This window comes from Rhinolophus sinicus, chromosome 18 (assembly GCF_057876585.1).
Source record: "Rhinolophus sinicus isolate RSI-liver-muscle chromosome 18, RSI-T2T, whole genome shotgun sequence".
In the NCBI taxonomy this organism is placed as follows: domain Eukaryota; kingdom Metazoa; phylum Chordata; class Mammalia; order Chiroptera; family Rhinolophidae; genus Rhinolophus; species Rhinolophus sinicus.
Window position 1 is genome coordinate 10,643,865 of NC_142518.1, and position 22,745 is coordinate 10,666,609.

Consider the following 22,745-nt stretch of genomic DNA (forward strand, 5'->3'; position numbering starts at 1 on the left):
TTCTCTTAGATTAAAATAGATTTTGTTTCTGTGCTACATACTGGTATCCTTTAGTAGGACACTGGGATCTAGAAAGTGAGAAAACAGAGCCTGACAAGATATCCATGAGTTCTTCTATTTCAGTTAACTTGCTGACACACTGCACCTTTGAGGAGCCTTGGGGTTTGTGTTCTTTCAAAGGTATCATTTGAGAAGCAATTACAAGTGATACCTATAGGTGAGGACCCTGTGCTTGACTTTAATGAGTTCCACTTTGTCACCTGCTCACTAGGTTACTAGAAGTGGATGGAAAAAAGAACTAGTCATACCAAACTCAGTCCATTTCACTTCTATGGGCCATTGGAGTTGGAAGTAGGGTGAACAACTTGGACTTTCTCAGATTCAGCTCTGAAAATTCTACATCCTGGGAACCCCCTCAGTCCCAGGCAAACCAGGACGATTGGTCACCCTAGCAGTGAAAAGCAGGGGGATGGATGGTTTGGAACTGGTGAGTAACTTGTAGATATTTTAAAGAGGGATTTATTATGAATACATAGCATCTTGCTGCCCAGTGGTGCTAGTGGGTGAGTGATTCTCTGTTGATTTGACCGATAAACAATGGAATGAGAAGAGATGGAGGTTTTTCTCCCTTCTTAACCTAAGAGGATGTGTTTAGGGGGTGTTTTGGTAAAACATTATTACCATTCATGTTTATCTTTTTCCTGGACAATGCAAGGATCTTTAACTCCACTTTTCCCTTCTCTCAACTTATGTTATTTTTACCTTATATTTTAGTACTATAAAACTCTACAAGACATTATTTTATACAGGCATTGTTTATTTAGATTAGAATTCAGCAGACTTTTTCTATAAAGGGCCAGATGGTAAATATTTTAGCCTCTGTGGGCTATATTGTCTCTGTCACAACTAAATTCCACTGTTGTAATGCCAAAGCAGCCATAGAAAATACGTAAATGATAGTGCATGCCCATGCTCCAGTAAAACTTTATTTACAAAAACAGGCAGCAGGCCAATTTGGCTTGCAGGCCTTAGTTTGCCAACTTCTAATTTAGATTTATCTACATATTTACTACTTTATTTTCCCTGCACTTCTTGTTACATCTCTGAGGTTCTAGCTAAGTTCATTTTCAAGGCAAAGATATCTTCTCCCATCTCTGTTTTTCAACTGAAATTCTGCTGGAATTTCTAGCCAGTGCAATAAGGCAATAAAAGGAAATAAAAGGCATACACATCAGAAAGGAAGAAATAAAACTGCCCCTGTTTGCAGATAATATGATTATCTGTGTATAAATTTCTAGGAATCTACAAAATAACTCCTAGAACTAATAAGTGAGTTCAGCAAGGTCACAGGATACAATATAAACATACAAAAATCAATTGTATTTATGTATACTAGTAATGAATACATGACACTGAAATTACAATAACATTTACAATTGCTCAAAAAATAGGTGTAAATCTAACAAAGCATGCCACAGGACTTGTATGCTGAAAACTACAGAAGGCTGATGAAAGAATCAAAGAAGATCTAAATAAATGGAGAGACATACCATGTTCATGGATTAGAAGACCCAACATGAAAAGATGTCCATTTTCCCCGAATTGATATACAGGTTTAACATAATTCCTATAAAAAAAATCCCAGTAAGATTTTTTGTAGATATAGATATGATTATTTTAAAATTTATAGGAAAGGCAAAGGAACTAGAATAGCCCAAACAATTTTGAAAAGGATGAATAAAGTAGGAGGAATTAATTTGATTTCAAGACTTACATAACTATAATAATCAAGACTGTGATATTAGTGGAGGGATATAGATACATAGATCAATGGAACAGAACAAAGACCCTAGAAATAGACCCACATAAATATGCCTAGTTGATTGTTGACAAAATTACAAAAGCCATTAAATGGAGGAGGAAAGACAGCTTTGTCAACCAATGATGCTGGATCAGTTGAACATCAGTAGGAAAAAAAAAGTGCCTTGACCTAAATCTTACATCTTGTATAAAAAATAACCAAGAATGCATCACAAGCTTAAATGTAAAACGTAAAACTAAATTTTTCAAAAAAAGGCATAGGAGAAAATCTTTAGGACCTAGGACTAGGAAGAGTTCTTAGACTTGACACCAAAAGTGTGATCTATATAAAGAAAAAATTATAAATGGATTTTATGAAAATTAGAAACTTTTACTCCAAGAAAGACCTTGTTAAGAGGCAAGCTGCAGAGCGGGAGAGAATATTTGCAAACCATGTATCTGACAAAGAAGTATCTGCAATATGTAAAACCAAAACTCAACAGTAAAAAACCAAATAATCCAATTAGAAAATTGGCAGAAGACATGAAGAGACATTTTACTAAAAAGGACATACAAATGACAAATAAGTACATGAAAAGATGCTCAACATCATTAGCCATTAGGGAAATGCAAATTAAAGCCAAATCAGATACATACCTATCAGAATAGCTAAAATAAAAAATAGTGACACTACCAAATGTTACAGAAAAATGGGATCACTCATACCTTGCTGATGGGAATGTAAAATAATATAGCCCATCTGGAAAACAGTTTGATAGTTTCTTAAAAATACTAAATATGCAACTACCGTGTCTGACCTAGCAGTGACACCCCTGGGCATTGTATTTATCCCAGAGAAATGAAGATTTATGTTCACATAAAAACCCGCACATGACTGTTTATAGCAGATTTATTCATAATAGCCCATAACTGGAAATGATACAGATGTCCTTCAGTGGGTGAATGGTTAAACAAATTGGTACATCTATACCATGGAATACTACTCAGCAATAAAAAAGAATGAACTATTAATACACACAACAACCTGAATGGATCTCCAGAGAATTATGCTAAGTGAAAAAGCCAATCCCCAATGGTGACATACTGTATGATTTCATTTATATAAGCAAAGAGAGAAAATCTTTAAATGACAAAATTGTAGACATGTAGCATGGATTAGTGGTTTCCAGAAATTGAGGAGGCAGGGGTGGGAGGGAAGTGATTGGCTATAAAAGAACAGCATGAAGGATCCTTGTGGTGATGGAAATATTTACGGTCTTGACTGTTTCAAAGTTAATATCATGGTTGTGATATTGCACTAGAGTTTTGCAAGGTGTTGTCATTGTGGGGGGAACGGGGTAAAGGTTACACGGGGTCTCTGTATCATTTCTTACAACGGTATGTGAATCTGTAATGGTTTTAAAATAAAAAATTTAATTTAAAAAAGTACTTAAGAAAAAAAGGATCTAAAGGGATCAGTGTCAGAAGAGTCATAAATACTAAATAAGGTAACACTTGTATATTTGTTGGTGTTCTAAGGTTTTCGCCCAGTTTTGTTCTAAAATGGAGCCATGTGGGTCCCTGGGAGTCCCTTGTATGTAGGTGTATGATTGACTTTTTTCCTCAAGTGCTTCTAATTTGGGATGCTATTCACAGTGTGCCCTTTGAGTGCTTTTTGCCTCTGGGTTTCTGTTAGACACAGACTAGTTTCTTCATTTCAGCTCCAAGGTTACTTCCAAGCACCATTAATTTTTATGATCTTGTTTCTGCTGTGGGTGCTCACCTAAGGGCCAGAGTATCCAGACACTGACTTGTTTTTCCTGAGTGATTTTTATATCTGCTTATGCAATAGAGATTTCTAGTTGTCCCCTGATTATTTATCCTCCTTTTCTGTTTTGTAGTAGGAACTCCAGTTTTGAGCTTGGGCTCATGGCTGTCCAGAGTAAAGGTTGCACTGATCAGAATTCATTGTAGCTAAGTGTGGCTGTGTGAGCAAGTACGAACCTTGTATTTTGATTAAACCACAAATTAAATGGAGCTACCAATTTGCTTTAACAAACAGTGAATAGGTCATATCAAATACTTGATATATATGCAGTGTGTTATGGGTTGAATTGTGTCCCCCCCAAAAGATATATTGAAGTCCTAACCCAGTACCTTGAAATGTGACCTTATTTGGAAATGGGGTCTTTGCAGATGTAACCAAATTAAAATGAGGTCATACTGGAGTAGAGTAAGCCCCTAATCCAATCTGACTTCTTATAATCTTTATAAGAAGATAGTCACTTTAAGACACAGACACACAGGGCTAATGCCATGTGAAGATGAAAATTGGAGCGATGCATTTACAAGCCAAGGAACTCCTGTGGCTACTGGAAGCTAGGAGAACAGGCTTTCCCTCAGAGCACTAGGAAGGAACCGACCCTGCTGATACCTTGAGTTTGGAGTTCCAGCCTCCAGATGAGACAACAAATTTCTGTTTTAAGCTGCAAAGTTTGTGGTACTTTGGCACGGCAGCCCTAGGTAAACTAGTACACTGTATTTTAAAACTTCTTTTTGAGGTATTTTGAAAAATGGGTTGGGCACGAACAGGCTTCTCAATGTGAGTCCTGAGACATTTGGACTGAATATGCTTTCTTTGTCCTGGAAAATCTCAATATACCAAACATAGACATTCTTCATTGCTCCAAAGTCCTTCCAACTTCCTTACGTTTTTATTGCTGATTTTATGTGCTTGAATGACAGCCAAAGTATAGGGTAAATGGTAGATGCAAGGACTGGGTGGTTTCCATGGAGACCTCTTGCAGGAGTCCTTCCTTTCTCGGTTCAACAGTTGTCAGGGAAACATCTAGTTTCAGTTTGTGGGATCTGCCAACTTGAGTGGCTCTTGGAAGAGGATATGGTTAAACCTCTTCAAGATCCTAATAACAAATTCAGAACAGAGCTTTCTTAGAGTCCCTTAAAGTTATAGTAGGCTTTTCTGTAACTTAGGAATATTACCTAGTCCTCTGCCTGAGGTGATCCAACTATCCATTTATTCATATGCGGAAAATGTTGATTTTGAGCTTTGGGGGAGAAAAACAAGTTCAAAGAAAGAAAGGCCCAAAGCTAGAGAGCTGGTGTCAGATGGCACCCGACTCCAGTCTCTGGCCTTTAGCACACCCCATATATATGAGAGAGCCAAGAGGCCTGCTGCAATATTGTCATTTATAAGAAAAATATATATTTGGCCGCTCAGATGACCAAATATACCAGGGGTGCCAAAAACATTTGTACACGTGACTTGTATTCATCTTTTGTTATTGGTATATATTATTACAATTTTAATATAGCTTTTTCCTTTCTTAAAATGTGTATACATTTTTTTGGCACCCTCTTTATATTTGGTTTTTGTCCATGGTTCCTGGCTCACAGCTCCAAAACCCTTGGAATTTCCTAAGTCTTGAGAGTGATAAAGGTGTCTTTTTTTGATATTAATGAGGTGACTTTTGGAAAACACATAAGGATGCAGGCTGGTTGCCAGTGGAGCCAACCATACGACGAGAGGCTTGAAAGTTTCAGTCCCTCTCCCCTCCCTATGGGGAGGAGAAAGGGCCTAGAGGTTGAGTTCAATCACCAATGGTTAATGCATTAATCAGTCGTACCTGTGTAATGAAGTCTCCAGCAAAGACCAAAAGGACGGGGTTCGCAGAGCTTCCCAGTCGGTGAACACAGTGGAGGTGCGGGGGGGGGGGAGTGGTGCAGGGGCATAGAAGCTCCTCCCCCTTTCCCCAGACCTTGTCCGGGTCCGGTGCATCTCCTCCGTCTGGATGTGCCTCAGTTACATCCTTTTATAATAACCCAATAATCTAGTAAGTAAAATATTTCTCGGAGTTCTTCCGTGAGCTGCTCTAGCAAATTAATCGAACCTGAGAAGGAGGTTGTGGGAACCTCTGATTTATAGCCAGTTGGTCAGAAGCACAGGTAAGCACCTGCACTTGTAAATGGTGTGTGAAGTTGGAGGGGGGCAGTCTTGTAGGATGGAGTCCTCAACCTGTGGAATCTGGTGCTATCTCTGGGTAGACATTGTCAGAATTGAGTTTTATTTTCAAACACCTTGCTTGTTGTTGGTGTGTGGCGCCCCTCCCCCACCCCTCCCCCACCAAATTGAAATTGGGGTCTCAGAACACCGGTACGAAACTGTTTACAGGCTACGGAGTTGACAGACTCAGCCTTGTACATTTATTGCCTCTAGTGAGCTATTGTTGAATCAGTGGCTGGCATTGGTAGTGGGGAATGGAAATGATGGAGAGGACCCAGATTCTAGATATAAGCAAACCTACTAAATGGGAACACCTAGGGCTGTCTCTATTGTGTCAGCTTCCCCATGTGCTGTTTATCAAACAGGTGTGGTAGAATGCAAAACTCCCCCAATACTTTGCAGCTCCTCTTATCAAGAGGTGGAGTCTGTGTCCCCCTCCTGAGAGTCTTGGCTGGCCTTGTGACTTGGTTTGACCATAGAACACAGTAGACGTGACTTTGTGCAGGTTTTGAGCCAAGGCCTGAAGCATTTCAGCCTCCGTTCTTGCTGCTCTGGGCACTCTGCTGCCACGTGCAAAGGCACAGGCTCACCTGCTGGAGGATGAGAAGCCTCCTCCATAGAGGAGGATGCAGACCCGAGAGCTGCCTGCCGAAGCCTAAGTGAGCCTCACCTGAGATCGGGGGAGTCTGGCCCAGATCAGTATATTTGCCCAGCTGGCTCAGCCCAAATTGCTGAGGATTATGAACTAAATAAAAGGCAGTGACATTTTGGGGTGGCTTGTTACACAGCAGTAGATAATTTGATACTGCCGAATTTGGATGCTCTCGATCAGTCATGGCTCCCCTTTGACCTGACCTCTGTAAATGGGATTCTTAGTAACACGATCTGGTGAACAGAAGTTACCTGTGGGTCACTTAAGCAGAAAAGGCCTTTATTGGCAGGATATTGGGTGGTTCAGTCTTTCTCGGGGAACACTGGTGAAAAGGCTTGAAAACTGCACAACCAAGAGGCAGCACTGCCGGAACCACAGCCAGGCCACACCACAGAGTTGGTCCGGTGGGATGCTGGCTCTGTATAGCTCCTGAGTAGGGGACACCTCTAGCGACACCACACATTGCCCACACTGGACGTCAGGTGTAGGGCTTGGCACCCCTGCCACCCCCGGGAACTGGTGTTGCTTCTGTTTGCAGAAAACAATGCTCTACTCTTCCTGCTGCTTCACTTCACTCATTATTGATTGTCATACCTGTGTGGTGTGTCTGGCCCAGCTCAGGTCTTCTGTGCTCATACCCTCATTGAGAAGAAATCAGGAAAGTGAGGATGTGACATTTTAGCTTCTTTAGCTGAAGACAGGTGGAAAATTTCATAAACATTGGCAGGAGGTTTTGATGCTGCGTAGCCAAAAGAAAAATGGCAAGTGTTCATTAGTTTCTGTTCTGGACTCCGGTTAGCTCAGTTGGTTACAGCACAGTTATGATGAAGCCAGCTTTGTGGTTTGTTCCTTGGTTCTATTGAGAGAAAATAGTTCTGAGGCTGTACTCTTTCCACCTGCTCCCTCTTTCACAGATGTATGCCCATGGCCATTTGGAAGGCCAGGAAATAGTGGGGCCTCATTTGCATGTATCTGGCTGCCAAGGTGCAAACAGTATGTGTCTTTCAGTTGGTGGGCCCAAAGAGACTCGCTTCCGTACTGTAGCGGCTGCCTACGAACGGGATGAATGGGAGCTTAGTGAGCATAAGGGCTTGCCTATTTGCACAGTGAACTTGGTTCACATGACATTTACAAATACAAATTGTTGGGAACAAGGTCTTTCAATTCAGGTGGTTTCTCATTTTCCAGAATTTCTCTAATAACCTTTCGAACCCTGAAGTGCCTATCTGCAAAGCCATTCATGTAGGATGAGTTGAAATATTAGAAATAATACATAAAAGATAAAAACATAATGCCTGGAGAGGGTATAGTGGGTGTTTGAGAACTGTTGATCCTTTTTCTCGGACTTCTTCGATACACACACTCCAATCAGATTATGTCTTAGCTCAGGGTGCTATGACAAAATACTGTAAACTGAGTGGCTTCTAAACTGCAGAAATGGGGTTCTCACAGTTCTAGAGGCTGGAAGGCCGAGATCAGGGCGCCACCATGGGCAGGTTCTGGGCAGAGCCTTCTGGGTTGCAGACTGCCGACTTCTGTCTGTGTCCTCACCTGGTGGAAAGCAGAGACAGGAAGCAAGCTCTTTCGTGACTGGGAGGGTAATGCATCCCATTCACGAGGGCTCCACCCTTCTGATGTCATCTAATCCTGATCGCCTCCCAAAGGCCCCACCTCCTAGCACCATCACATGGGAGGGAGGTTGGGTTTCAACATAAGAATTCTTGGGGGGGAACATTCAGGCCGTGGCAGATTATAAACCCTTTGAGGGCAGGGACTGTTCTTTGTCAAATATCTCTAAGTTGTCAAATCTCTAGGCTTGTGTGAGTAGACTGTACTTGGGATAGAATGTCTTGGGAGAAATCAGGACATAGGGCTCAGCTCATCCGTTTTAGAGAGGGCCCCAATTTAGGGGGATGGGTGGATTGTATCAGATCAAGCAATGCGAAGTCTACCTGGGCAGATGGAACAGTGTCTACCGGTGATTCAAGGTAGGAGATAGGACATCCACCTGGGTCCTTGGGAGGCCCCTCCTGGCAAGCACAGCTCAGTGCCAGGAGATCTAAGAACAGGGACAGTTGGGGGGTTGGGTATCAGCTGAGATACAGGACAAGGACAGACAGGTGAGAAGAAGGCCAGGCCTCAAATGATGGGTGTCTGTTGAGCTAGAGAGGGAAGAGGATGGACATTTGTAGCTGGGGCATAGAAAGGGGATTTGGTCATAGAAAGACATCACTCTGGTGGTCCCCAGGACTTGTCCATTAGGCCACAGTAGCACCAGTAGCAGGATGGGCTTGGGGCTGGCTTCCAGCTAGTTGGGCTGAAGGCCCTTGAATCCATCTGTGTTTGCCATGGGGGTGCAGGGCACTGAGTGTGCTGGTTGTCATGAGGTTCTGCTGTTGAGGGGGAGAAGTCATGAACAGGGAGGGGGCATCTCCACTTCAGTGCCCTGAGGAGTAGCCTGCTTTGAAGGGGGCTAACCTCCCAGAGGTGGCTGCCAGAATGTCAGGGAGGCAAGAGGAGCATTTGTTATGTTAACAATTGGGTGAGGTCTTCACTAGGAATCTGACAAAGCAACCCAGTTAATGGAGTCAGATTGCCTACCCCACCAAAAACTCTTTTTGGTATGAGTTCAACTCTATGCTGGAGGGTTCCAGTCTGTCTGGGTTTAGGCTGCACAGTGAGAACGCCGGTGTGATCTGAGACCAAACTTCCATTTGTTCATTCCCTCTGAAAGCATTTCGAGGATCTCGGTATAATACACGGATGCTCCACTTGCATGGGCTGTCGGCTTGCTCTATTCCTCTCACTAAGGCACTGGTTTCTTTAAAAAACAAGTGTGTGTAAGAGTGTGTGCGCGCGCACGCATGCGTGTATAGAAAATAAAAGATAAACTATAGAATGGGTTGAAATCGACAAGCTTATATAATAAAAATACCAAATAACCCCAACCTGTAATTTTATTTTTGAAAAGCACTAAAAATGTCAACAAATTGTCTGAAAAGTGAATCCTTTGGCTGCTGAGGTAAGTCTGAGGTGCCAGCACCAGTAAAAGCTCTGTGTAATGATCCTGGCAGGGCATCTGTGTGTTCACCTGAGACTTTGCTGCCTCCAGCTGTACAAAATGCTGTGATATGCACAGCCTAGAAACCTGGGCCAGAATCCTAAAATGAATTTTCTTTTTTGTAATCTGAGCTGTAATTGCATTTTAATTCAGTTCTGGTGTGAAGGCCAGTTTGCGTGTGTGTGCACGTGTGCTTGTTTCCTTTTCATCAATTCCTGGCATTTAAGTCAGTGCCTGGCATACACAGTTGGCCCTCAGTAAATGTTCTTACTGTCGATTCTACTGTTTTCTCTCCCGAAACTGTTCTCCTACATGAGGTGACTGTCCCCTTCAGGTGGGAGGATGCTTCCTTTGTCCTCGGTGGTTCACTCCCCATGGATCTCTTCCCCTCTTCCCACATTTGAGTTGTTGGGTCCCTTTCTTTTCTCCCCGGCAGGTTCCAGCCCTCAGATGACAGCCTGCATGTGTAGCCAGCTGGGCAGCTTGAAAAACTGTGGCATTGCCTTGCCAAAGAAGGTGTTGTTTATGAGAATCATAATAAGAAATCATTGTCATCAAATGCCATCCGAACCTATAATCCTTCCTCATTCTGGAAGACAATCTAGGAGCATGATTAAAAAACTGTAGAATCACCCTGACAAACCCATATGTGCTAATAAATTGTGCAAAAAGCAAAGCAGCTAGCCTGAGTGTAGAATTTCATTGAATTTAAGAACCTTATTAATTTCATATTTGACTCCTTAATGTATTTCTGTGTTTTAGTATAAAAGTGTTCCCCCTTCCATACAAAAACTGAGTAAATTCAAAGTTTTGGAGGATATGTTGTATTTCTCTTTGGCTTTGCTTGGGATCAGGTGATTATGAGATGACTTATCTGAACTCACCTGAGGTTCTTGCTATCCTAGGATCAGGTATTGTCTCTGATCCTCTAAAACTTGAAAAAAAAAAGTCTTGAGTAGGTCACTATTCATATAAGTCACAATTCAAGGGTACAAAACAACATGCATAGATAGGGGTTCTCTTTAGTGCAGTGAAGAGTTAAAACTCAGTAGGCATATTTAATTTATCCCGAAAACCTTCCTAGTGGGAAATCAATGGAATGGGTGCTATGGGGAATGCAAGGGTGGTTTTAAAACTGCAAGATTTGCCCTCATGAGACTTACAGCCTTGTAGGGGGTGTCCCAGGTATACTGGGAGCCATAACACAAAGTAGACATGGTAAGTGCCGGAGGGAAAGGTTCAAACCATAGTTTTAGCTTTCACCCCACAAAATTCCTTTTTATAGAATTTCTGAATCGAGAAAAAGTCTTGCATTCTATCTAGTCTGACTGCTTCATTCCAGTAGATGAGACCAAGGGAGGCCAGGTGCCTTCCCCCTCCCTGGCTGTCACCCAGCTAAACAGCGCTCCCTTTGACAAAGATAGTTTTTATAAAGCAAGCTGCTGCCTTGTTCTGTGTTAGCAACTTAGAGGAAAGAACACTGTGTGTGTGTGTGTGTGTGTGTGTGTGTGTGTGTGTGTGTGTGTTAAATCTGGGCTCGTTGAACGAGGACTGCTGCAACTCTAGCCAATTGGGCACTGTTTTGCAGTTGCACTTAGAGCAGTTGGAAGGGGAATGGGTTTGGGGTACGTTTGTAATATTTCTTGCTGATGTGGGTTTAGGCTTTGTCTTGTATGCTTCCCAATTTCTCTAAATTCATTTTTAACTAGATAATCCAGCCACATGATTCAAAAGGTACAAAATGAAATGCAGTAAACTCTTCCCTGGTGCCCTCGCCAACCTGTTTGCTTTCCTGGAGGCAGCCAGGTTCGTTAGCGTCAACTCCCAGCTTATGAATATATAAGTAAGCGCATCAAGTGCCTTTAATTAAAAAAAGTACCTACCATACCAGCTATTGTGCACCTTGCTTTTTTCTTTTCAACAATTTAACCTGATGCTCTTTCCATGTCAGTACACAAAGAGCTTCCTCGTTTCTTTTTAGTTGGTGGTTTTTGTGGCAAACAACTGAATGCACTCTAGATGGTGAAGCCAAAAAGGGATTGGGAGGTTAGGTAACTCATGGAACCATTTGGAGGGCTGGAGGAACAGGCCGGCATCAAGTTTCCAGAAACCAAACCCTAAGCCGCGCACAGTAGTACTAGTATTAAGTGGAAGCCACCGGTGCTCCGGCCTGCACTGCGCAGCAGACAGTGCGGATTTGACTTGACTGCAATTGCTTCCACCATCAGTCATCCTGAGCCCGGAAGCCAGCCTCGCAGCTCCCCCCCTGCAAAAGTGGACGCTCTGAGCAGAGCCTCCTTCCTTACGTTTCTCACTTCTAAAGCAAAGTCTTGTGTGGGTCGATCTGATCCGTGTAGACTTTGTCACCTGTTTGCAGTTTAGCTGCAAAGGAGCCTAGGAATTTGATTCTCAGCTTTCACGCGGAGAAAGTTCTCCAGATAGAGAAAGGCTTTTCAAAAGAGGATGGGCAATTACAGATATGACAGATGTCCACTAGAGCTGCCTAGAATTCTGTTGTGTGGATGAAGCACAGTCGGTTCAACTATTTTAGATGACGGACCTCTAGGTGTTTTCCAATCTATATCTTTGGTGATACATATTGAATGACCCTGTGCATGTCATTTTGCTTGTGTAAAATGGAATATAAATTCCTAGAGGTAGAATTGCTAGATCAAAAGGTTCATTGTAATTCTTATGGATTTGCTAAATAGTCTCTGGATGTTATAGTGATCTGTGCTTCCTCTAGCAATGTACATGTTCCTGATTTTTTGCCCAGTCTCTTTCCTGTTCAGATTCCATCTGAGCCAGAGTGGCAGGCTGGTACTCCTGGGGTGAGTTTTGGGCCTTGGGCCAAGAATGCTGACAAACCGGATCTGGGCCATGGCCTCTGCCAATATGGCCTGTATTTATCATCTGGGCTGGATTTGGCCTATAATTCATTATAGCTTTCTACTCGTAAATTAAATGGCATCTTGGGGGATCTGAAAGGTAATGTAGCTTTCAAAATTGATATGCAACTTGGGAATAGCTTACATGTTGGGAGATCTTGGATCATTATGTGTTCACAAATGCAGGACATTTTCAAAGAACGGTTGTAAAGATTTATAACACCGCTCACTTTTACAAATAAAAAGCAAATAAGTAAAATAAGCCAGACAGAGAAAGACAAATATGGCATGGTATTTCATTTATACGTGGAATAAAAAAAAAAGTCAAACTTACAGAAACAGTAGCATGGTGGTTGCCTGGGGCTGGGGGAAATGGGGAGAGGATGGTAAAAGGGTACAAACTTTCAGTTATAAGATGAATAAATTCTGGGGACCTAATGTCTAAGATGGTGACTATAGTGGATAACATTGCATTATGTAATTGAAATTTCCTTAGAGAGTAGAACTTAAGTGTTCTCACCAAACCCCTCCACCAAAACCCACAAAAAGGTCAATATGTGAGGTGATGTGTTAACTGAATGGTGGGAATCCTTTCACAATGTATGTGTATCAAATCATCACTATGTACACTTTAAATATATGACAATTTTATTTGTCAGTTACACCTTAAAGTTGATAAAAAGCAAAATCTGATTTTTATTGCATAGATTTTGCTCATATCTGATATACGGCATCCAATTGGTTGCTGTGGAAGTTTATTGTAGGAAGCCCTTGTTTGAAAGCTTCTGAAAAATTTAAACACATGTGTATGAATGGGTGGAGAATGGGGGAACCAATACATGTATGCTCTTTTCTTCTGATGGAAGTGTTCACTCTTTAAGTTGGCATTTACTTAGTGTAGCTGATTATTTCAAGAAAATACCCTTTCTGCATGGCTCCTGAGGTTATCTGCAAGGATATAAAGTATAGCTCAGGGAGGCAGTGTGTTGTTATGTGGGGGCTGGTAACCCTTTCTGTAAAGGGCCTGGGAATAAATATTTTAGGCTTTGTAGGACAAGAGGAAAAATTGAGGACATTATACAGGTACTTATATAACAAAAGAGAAAATAAACTTCCACAAACTTTTTATTGATGTAATTCTGAATATAATGAGTACAATTTGTTTTTTTGGTAATGCGGGTCTCCTTGTAAGAAGCATGGACTTCGTTGGGGGATAACATTTTATCTAACAGGATTCCAAGTTAGTGTTCCATATCATCAAATTGATTGCAAATGTTCATCTGTAAAAATCATTCTCAGCTCATGGGCCATATAAAACCAGGCACTGGGCCAGGTTTGGCCCGTGAACAGTAGTTTTCCAACCTCTGATGTAATGGAAAGACCCTGAGCTTTGGACCCAGGCACATGTAGGTTTGAGTACTGGCTCTGAATTTGTGACCTTGAGCATATCACTTAACTTTCTGAGTTGTGGTGTTTTATTAGTGCATAAAGTGGAGGTAATGACACCTACCTCATGGAATAAATATCATCCCCATCTTTTGGTGAGTTTGCATTAGGATTCCAGTTTTGTAGATGTTGATGTAATTTAGCTAGACTTACTTAGAATTAGTATTTAACAGATTCAAAAGCTGAATTTTCCAGGGATAGAATATTCACGTGGTCTCAAACTATTATGTGAAAACGTGTTTTGCAATGGAGAGGTCTGGCAGTTACCACCTTAACCAAATGGTCATGCTTGGCCATCAATGGTGGGATATTCTGACATTGTGTGCCCCTCACTGATGTGTACTTCTTGCTGTATCACAGTATCATCTGTGTGATGTTCTTGCCAGAATTGTTTGTCTTGAGTGTTATCACAAGGAAACAGACAAATCCAAAATGTGGAACATTCTGCAGGACGACTGGCCTGAACTCTTCAAAGGATTCCGTGTCATGAAGAACCGAGGAGGATTGGTCTAGATTATGAAAAGACTAAGGAGACATAAGATAAAAATGTAATGCATGAACATTCATTAAGTCTTAGATCGGAAAAAGAAAATCCCGTTCTATAGGCCATTTTTAGGATAATTGAGGAAATGAATGGATGATACGTTGTATGATAATACTGATTTGCTGGCCTAGGAGAGTATCTCTGTTCTTGGGAGGTAAATAATAAAAGTACTTATGGGCGGGGAGGGAGAAGAAAAAGTTGTTTTGTTTAGCGTTGGTCATTTGCTAGCATAGCACTGAGTACAGTGCTTTCAATGGGAGATACGCAGTACATTTTAAACTAATACTTTCAGGTATCAATAGGCTTCTCTGTGTGAAACCATGCCTAAGCACTGGATGTCTGCCCTCTCTTTAATAGTGTGGTGGTTTGGCTTATCATATACTATGGTCTCTAATGATGGGTACAGATATAGGGCTTCCTATTTTCTTGGGTAGCTCACCCAGGTGCCTCTGGACTGAAAGTCCCTCTTGATTTTGAGAACATATAAATCAATAGGAAAGGAAAACCAGGATAGTTGATGTGGCTCTTCAGCTATTTCCTGAGAGGCTGACGTACAACTTGTAAGCACATACTTCACATTCTCCTCTATATTTCTGTTGTTGAGGGTGCCTACTTGGAGGCTGACATTCCCTGGGGGGTGTGCTGAGTAGAAGGAGGCTCGGAGGAAGCATCTGCAGTGGATCTGGAGCACCGCTGGGGTGCTACGAGGCAGAGGACCCGGATAAAGCATGGCGGAGACCTTTCCTCATGTTTTGACCCTAACCAGTTCCTCCTAGCCAAGAAGGGAAGGAGCTGAGAATAATATTCTGTTATATTCCTGCAGGAACTCTTAGGGCTATATAGTGTGAGCTGACTAAAGCCAATTTAGCAACCATATGTAAAAGTAATTACAAGATGAGAGAAAGGAGAACAATTCTGCAACCACAGGCTGTGAAAACTAATTAATTTAACAAACATTCATTGAGCGACTGAATATATAACAAGCATCTTAAAGTATGAGTCCTGGGGGATACAAATGATAAAGATACACTTTTGCTTTCTGTTGGGCATGTGGAGGGTAGGGGAAGGAGATGGTATCCAGTGGAGACAAAGACCAAAATACCGATTTCACTATGTTAAAGCTAATGATGTGATAGAAAGGTAGCGAAAAGGGATATGGCAATGCCGAAAACATGCCATATGGAATTGACTAAGGTTTCAAAGATAAGGTTGGTCTTGAGGTGATTTGAAGAATGAGTCTGGCAGGTAAAGAAGTTGGGAGACATCCAGCTTCCAGGCAGGGGACGCACCAGGTGCCCAGAGCCCTGAATGGCTCTCATGTGTTGAGAGATGGTTGGCATCTGGAGTGACTGCAGCCTTAGATGCAGGGTGGGGAGGAGACAGACACAGCGTTGTTGGAAAGGTGGTTTGGGTCGATGGGAGTGCCTCAGAAGCCATGTTCAGGAGTCTGGGTTTTACAGGAAAAGGAACAAGGAACCCTGGAAGCCCGTTTGAGTTGGGGTTGGGGTGTGGGGGTTGATCTTGTTGTAATAAGACGTCACGGAGTTGGATTGTGGAGGATGGCTTGTGAAGTTGCACGAGTCTGGGGGTATGACTTGAAGCGGCCAGTGTGTCAGCATAGACTCTGAACTTAGCCAGCTACAGCAGATAGCTGTTGGTGCTCATGTAGAATTCTTCCAACCCCTCCCACCAAGACTTTTTAAAATTTTAAATCTTTCTCAGGAAGTCTTTAAAAATACTTGAAAAGGAGAAGCTTACTCAAACCTTTGATCACTCTGGAAATTTATTACATTTCAGCTCAGAAAGAGTATTATTTCAGGCAAACTGGAGCGGGTGTGGACTGATTACTCAGCACAGTCACTTAATCTTTCAGAATTAGGTAGGAGGGGAGCTATTTTAGTGGCCTTCAATCTTCTTCCAGAACTTTGTCCAGGTTCCTCCCCAATGGTCGGTGAATTTTTTCTGATTCTTATCCAGCACTCCGACAGTTTAGTGTACATCTGTAAGCTGTAAGGAAGTTGATTTCATCCATTTCTTTTTCATCTTTTGCCTTCCACCTGAGAAAACAAACACTGGTCCATAGGTTCTTGTTCTGTAGTAGAAATTTGCACAATGTGTAACCTAAGATGGATCCAGCTGAGAGTTTTACAGGTTTGGAGTTAAGACTCAAGAAGAGGAGTGGAATCTTTTCAATTTTTCTTTATTTAGAGAAAAGCTTGGCAACTTGGACGGCTTGAAAGAGCAGTTATATAAGATCTCTCCTGCTAATCGAAAACCTGGGATAAAGCACCACCTTATTTTCTTTAGATTACATTAAAACATTTCTGCCCACAATTTAGAGCTTTTTCCATGGAGAATTTAGACTTAGAACATTTTGAACCTCGATAAACAAACAAACTTTACAAAATTAACTTGCTTTTGGGATTGAGAAGTCTCAGGCTTACATATGCAAGTTCCAAAGGTTTATAATTAGTTTATCTTCCTTGTGGCTTGAATATTCCAGAAAGTTCTTGGCATGTCTCTTGGAGGTTTAGTGTACAAAATGACTAATGCACTTACCTCACTTACGTGTGTATATTCTACATTTGCTACAAAGCAGTGATTCTGGTAGTATATGGGGCCAAAGGACAGATTCCAGGGTAAAGAAGGTGGTTTACTAATGTCACCTTTGGGTGCTACTCTCAAAATACCATAGTGAATATTTTAGCAGCAATTTCAGTTACCTTTAGTTAAGAGCTTTTCAGTTCTGTGTGGTGGTTATGGTAAAGGAACAATGGAAGGTTAACCTGATGCTAAATTAACGCTGACTGAAATACAGTTGTTAATTTGTTTGCATACCAAAGATTACAATTTCTTAATATTAGGAATTATTCTGCAAGACAGCTGTATTGGTGTTGGAATTGCATTGTTGTTGGTGGTGTTTTTTTCTATGTATAGGCAAGCCTGTACCTGAAGATGTATAATTTATTCACAATAAGGGATTGTATTGTAAAACTCAGTTACTTTTTAGTTGTGAGGTTTGGTTCATTCACTTGATTAAGAATTTTTTGACTATGTCCTGAGGGCCTATCCTTGTGCTAGGAGATAAATGGAAGTTATCCCTTGTCCTTTGAGAGAAGACATTTCAATGGGAGGCAGAGATAAACAGATAATTATAATGTGCTAAGTGCTGAAATAGACATTAAAAGCTTGAATGTGTGAAATTTCAAATGCATACAAAAGTACAGAGTGGGAGAATGATCCCCCATGAACCCATCATCCATTTTCAACAGTTCTCAACTCTTGGTCGGGCTTGTTTCACCCATACTCCCCACTACTCCCTTTCCCCCTTTATGAAGCAAATCTAAGGCACTGTATCCTGTGATGGACACTTTCGAACATTTCAGTAGTCATGCAATACACTGGGAAAACAAACCGTACCTGGAGCCTTGGGAAGGAGCTACAGGGAAGTGAAATCTAGTGGGGCAGGAGGTGTTCCAGTCTCAGGTGAGTGAGGTGGGACCCAACAGTTACTGAATATTGCTAAGCATTGTGTTAGGTTTGTTTTGTATATCATCTAATTTTTTCCCTCACAGTTGTCTTATGAAAGAGACAGCATCTCTACATCTGAAGAAACTAGGTTCCAGGCAGGTTAAATTAAGTTGCCCACAGTCATAAAACTGATTCACTTCTTCGTTGATAAACCACCCTTGACTTTAAGGCTATTTAGTTTTCCCATCTTCTGCCGCATATGCACTAGAGACAGGATGGGAAAGGGCAAGATGTGTTTGGGAAGTAGGAGGAGCTGAATGCAGCTTCGGGATTGTGTGCATGTGAGTGTCACTGGGGTTGAAAGGAAAGAAGCCAGGGCCAGGATGGGGAAGGACTTGCGTGCCATACGAAGGAGATACGATTCTGTCATCAGGATGGTGGGGATGCAGGCTGAGATGTCCTTAAGCATGAAAACAGCATTGCTGAATGAAAAATACAGTTGCAAAGTAGTATATGATAGTCTATTTGTATAAAGTATTGAATAAACAACAGGAAAAACACAGGTGTGTGCTACATATATGCATGGAACATTTGTAGAAGAATGTACTTAGTGGTTTTCTCTGGGGCATAGAAAGTGGGGGATGCTTTTTAGTTTTTCACTCCCACTTACTATGCATACTATTTGAACTTTTGAGTATCTATTACTTTGAAATAACTTAAAAAGTCACTGAATGTTTATTTGAAAACTACCAATAGGATATGTGTTAGTTTAAGGTCTGCAAATGAAAGATTGCAGTATCTTGAAAATATATGTGTATATACTACTTCTTTTGTGTTCCTGTGAGCACTCAAGATGTAATTGTAATACTCAGGAAATCATCTTGCCTGAGAACTTTAAAACTAATCACTTTTAATTTCAATCAACTAGGATCATCCACAGGTAGTGGTAATGACTAAGCTGTTCTCTTTTCACCACACTGACTTTCTAGACTTTGTACATGAGAATCTACCACCTGAAAAAGTCACTCTCTTTTGTAAGTAGAGTAACAGCCATCCTTTGTCACCTTTATTTATTTATTTATATATTTTTATTGGGGAAGGGGAACAGGACTTTACTGGGGAACAGTATGTACTTCCAGGCCTTTTTTTCCAAGTCAAGTTGTTGTCCTTTCAGTCTTAGTTGTGGAGGGCGCAGCTCAGCTCCAGGTCCAGTTGCCGTTGCTAGTTGCAGGGGGCACAGCCCACCATCCTTGTGGGAGTCGAACTGGCAACCTTGTGGTTGAGAGGATGCACTCCAACCAACAACTGAGCCATCCGGGAGCTCAGCGGCAGCTCAGCTCAAGGTGCCGTGTTCAATCATAGTTGCAGGGGGCGTTGCCCACCATCCCTTGCAGGACTCGAGGAATTGAACTGGCAACCTTGTGGTTGAGAGCCCACTGGCCCATGTGGGAATCGAACCGGCAGCCTTCGGAGTTAGGAGCATGGAGCTCTAACCGCCTGAGCCACCGGGCCGGCCCTGTCACCTTTAGTTTTTATCTCTGAAAGAGGAGGTATAATCACTCAGTCCCGAAACATCATGAGTAGGTAGAATTTAATTATCCAAATTGAAAACCTCCCTGTAAACTGGAGGAAAAAGAAACCAGGGTGTACATATAGGTCCTTCAGGGACTTTTACTTAGCTACCCTGTGAAATCCTTGAGATTTCATAACGTCTCTTGTCTCATTTTCCTGTTATGAAACGGGGTTTTCAGCATAATTTTTCTTGTCTGTTTTCAGATCACAGAACTGTGTGGTGCCAAGCGGGTTGGTTATTTTGGGCCAACGCAGTTTTACGTTGCCTTGAAATTAATTGCTGCAGCACAGTCCGGCCTCCCTGTGCGGATCGAGAGTATTAAGTGTGGTAAGTAGCTCCCATTTATACAGTTTATTATCTGCGACAGGTTCCTTATTTCTGAGAACTATTTTTAGTGGGTTTAAGGCCTGTTGTATAAGCATTTGTGGAATTTTTCCTTGCTTTTTCCAACTCTTCTCTAAACTAAAATAAGAAAACTGAGCAGGTATCTTAGTTTTGTTTTGTTTTTTTATGGGAAAAAATTTCAGAGAGTGACCTGAGATTAGTTCCCTTTAACTGACTTACTGTTAAAATAAATTTCATTCTTTAGCAGGAAGAGATGGGGGCAGGAATTCTAGAGCCTGTGGCAAAATAGTAATATTCAGTTTAATTTTCCACTCAAGGAATCTATAATGTCATTTAAGGCTCTTAGGGCCAAGGGGACCAGCGACTTGGAGAGTTTGCATGGAACTGCCTCTTTTTCTCTGCTTCTTTTCTCTGTCTCTTGTCCCTGCCAGTCGTGTTAGACCTGACCATCCTTTAATCCCTCAATTCCTGAAGCACTGTTCTGATGATTAGTACGTACTTTGGGGCTACCAAAATTTTGGCAGAATAAATTTATCTTCTCAAAGTTTTGATTGAACATTTTCTTATCTTGCCATCTCTGCCCCTAAACCCATGTATACTTGAGCACTTTCTACAAATTAAACAGGAAGCAGAGCCCCAAACTCCTACCATTATTTGTACACCTCAGTATTGTTACGGATCTGTGCGAAGGCGATTGATTATTCAAGGATGTGCTGGGTCCTCTGCTAATTCACTCTGATACACGTCATTTTCATCTGTCCACACAGCCGTGAGGAGCTTTTTCCTAGTCTCATTTTGAGATTAAAAACCACTCAACGGTTCATGCCCATCCTGTGAGGTCCCTGGTAGACCTCGAAGTGGGTTGAGGATTTATGGTTAGTCCATGGGAACCTTGTAGGACAGCTGGAGCTGAGAAGATTGTGATAGCTTGACTAGGGGAAGCAAAGCCCTTTTACACTCCCCATCTGGGGCCGTGATCATTCTGCTAATCTTTATTAAAGGCTTAGTGCATGACAGGCACTGTCTCATTGAGTCCTTACAGCGTCCTACTAAATTAGGTATTTGTGTCAGTTTGCATTGCCTAGGGTCAGCTGTGATAACTGACACCAAGGAAATCTCAGTGCCTTAACACGACAAAGGTTCGCTTCCTGACCATCTAGGACAGCTGCCTTCCACGCCCTCCATGCCCTCCACCTGGTGGCTCTGTGATCCTGGCTGCTTTGTCTTGTGGCACCTCCAACACAGCACCTGTTCCCATAATTTCCTCAACAGAGAAATAGTTTGTCACTATCTCTAGCAGTTAAATCCTTTGGCCTGGATGTGACTCACGTTACGTTACTGCTGCTCACAGAGCATTGGCCGGAACTTGTCACATGATCTAGTGAACTGCAGAGCAGACTGGGGGAGATGTAATTCTCTCCTGTGCCTGCAAGTAGAGGAGGAGTGGTGATGGGTGAGCACGGGGGTCTCCACAGTGGTCCTGTTATCCCTATCTTACAGACGTGCCTGTTGAAGTTTAGGGGGCTTGAGTAACTTGCTAAGGAGGCAAGGTGAGTAGAGTTTGGAGCCAGGAGCTCAGCCTCCAGTTCCCAAGCTCTTTATTGCTATGCAGAGTAGTCTCTTCTTGATTATTCTTTCTTTCAGTAACGTGCTGACTGTAATCTGTAATTGTGGAATATTATTCTAGTGGGGAAGAAACCTGACCCAAAAGGCACCCCTTGGTATTATATAATTTGGTTCTTTGAAACAGGTTTCTCGATGGAGCATTATTTCAGCGGCAGGTTTGTGTTTGTTGCTACAAGATATAGCGGTCCCTGTTGTAAGCCCCTTGCTGTGATTAAACTTACATCTCGCACTGGGTTTGAATTTGTGGTGGGCACTGTGAGTTTCCACCATTGTAAGTGGTCATTAAGCTTTATCGTAGTATTGTCTAACTTTACCTTCTGGAAAAGTTGGAGCTGCTTTGTTGTATACAAGAATATACAAGAATAAACTTCTGACACTTTTGTTGCTTATTTTAAATTAGGCTGAAGCTTTTTTACTTGATTTGTGCCCAGATTTACAATTCAGTTTCCTGGGGGGTGAGGGGAAAAAGGGGAAGGATTGTCTAAATTATCACTTGTGTACACGATTGACACTTTTTCACAAATAGAGGGCTTTCTCGGTTGTATTTTATTATTCCTGGTGTCTTTTACCTCTGAGGGTTTAAGTATACTCAGCGTTAATTCTGAATTTTCTTCCTTCATTTAAAGATTTATTAAATAAAAGTTATTTGCAGTCAGCGTATGTTGAGTAAGAATCAGGACAAGATTGGGCCAGACTTTGAGTTGCCACTTAGGATTTTCCAATTTGTTGCTTGAAATTCATTAGCTTAATGTGTGTTGACACAAACCTTGAAGGCCAAAGAGACGGCTCTCTGAGAACCTGATCTGAAAGGCTGTGGTAGCCCCCACCACACCCAGGGATTTGCGAGTTCACCCTTACTTCTGGAAAAGTCGGCCATTACTCCACGATTGACGTGCGCCTGTATGTATATGTGTGTTAACCTCTAACCTCTAGCCTTTCCCATTTCGGGAAATGCCACCACCATGCACAGTGCTCAAGCCAGGAACCTAGAAGTCATCCTTGACTCCCCCTTTTCCCTCGCTTCCTAGTATAATCCATCAAAAGTCTTGGCACATGGCTCCAGTCTCCCTCCCGGCTCCCTTCATCTCTCTGCCCCTACTAGACCAGGCCACCTTCAGCCACTCACCTGGATACCACAGTGGTTTTGTCACTGGTTTCCTGGCCTCCTCTCTTCTCTACTCCAGTTTCTTTCCCCACACAGCAGGAAGAGTGGTCTTTTCAAAATACCCATCAGATCATTTTGTCCTCCTCCTTAAAACCCTCCAGTGGTTTGCTGTTGGAGATTGTACCAAATTCAAAGTCCCTGCGCTGATCTGAT

General features: G+C 42.0%; 1 protein-coding gene across 9 annotated transcripts in view; it reads left to right on the forward strand.

Annotated features, from left to right (window-relative positions):
• REPS2 (RALBP1 associated Eps domain containing 2) overlaps nt 1-22,745 on the forward strand; it is a 194,736-nt gene that overhangs the window by 26,337 nt on the left and 145,654 nt on the right. For all 9 annotated transcript variants that reach the window (XM_019746264.3, XM_019746269.3, XM_019746267.3 and 6 more), the window contains exon 2: nt 19,660-19,783. In XM_019746264.3, the coding sequence (XP_019601823.2) occupies nt 19,660-19,783 (124 nt within the window). The remainder of the gene's footprint in view (nt 1-19,659; nt 19,784-22,745) is intronic.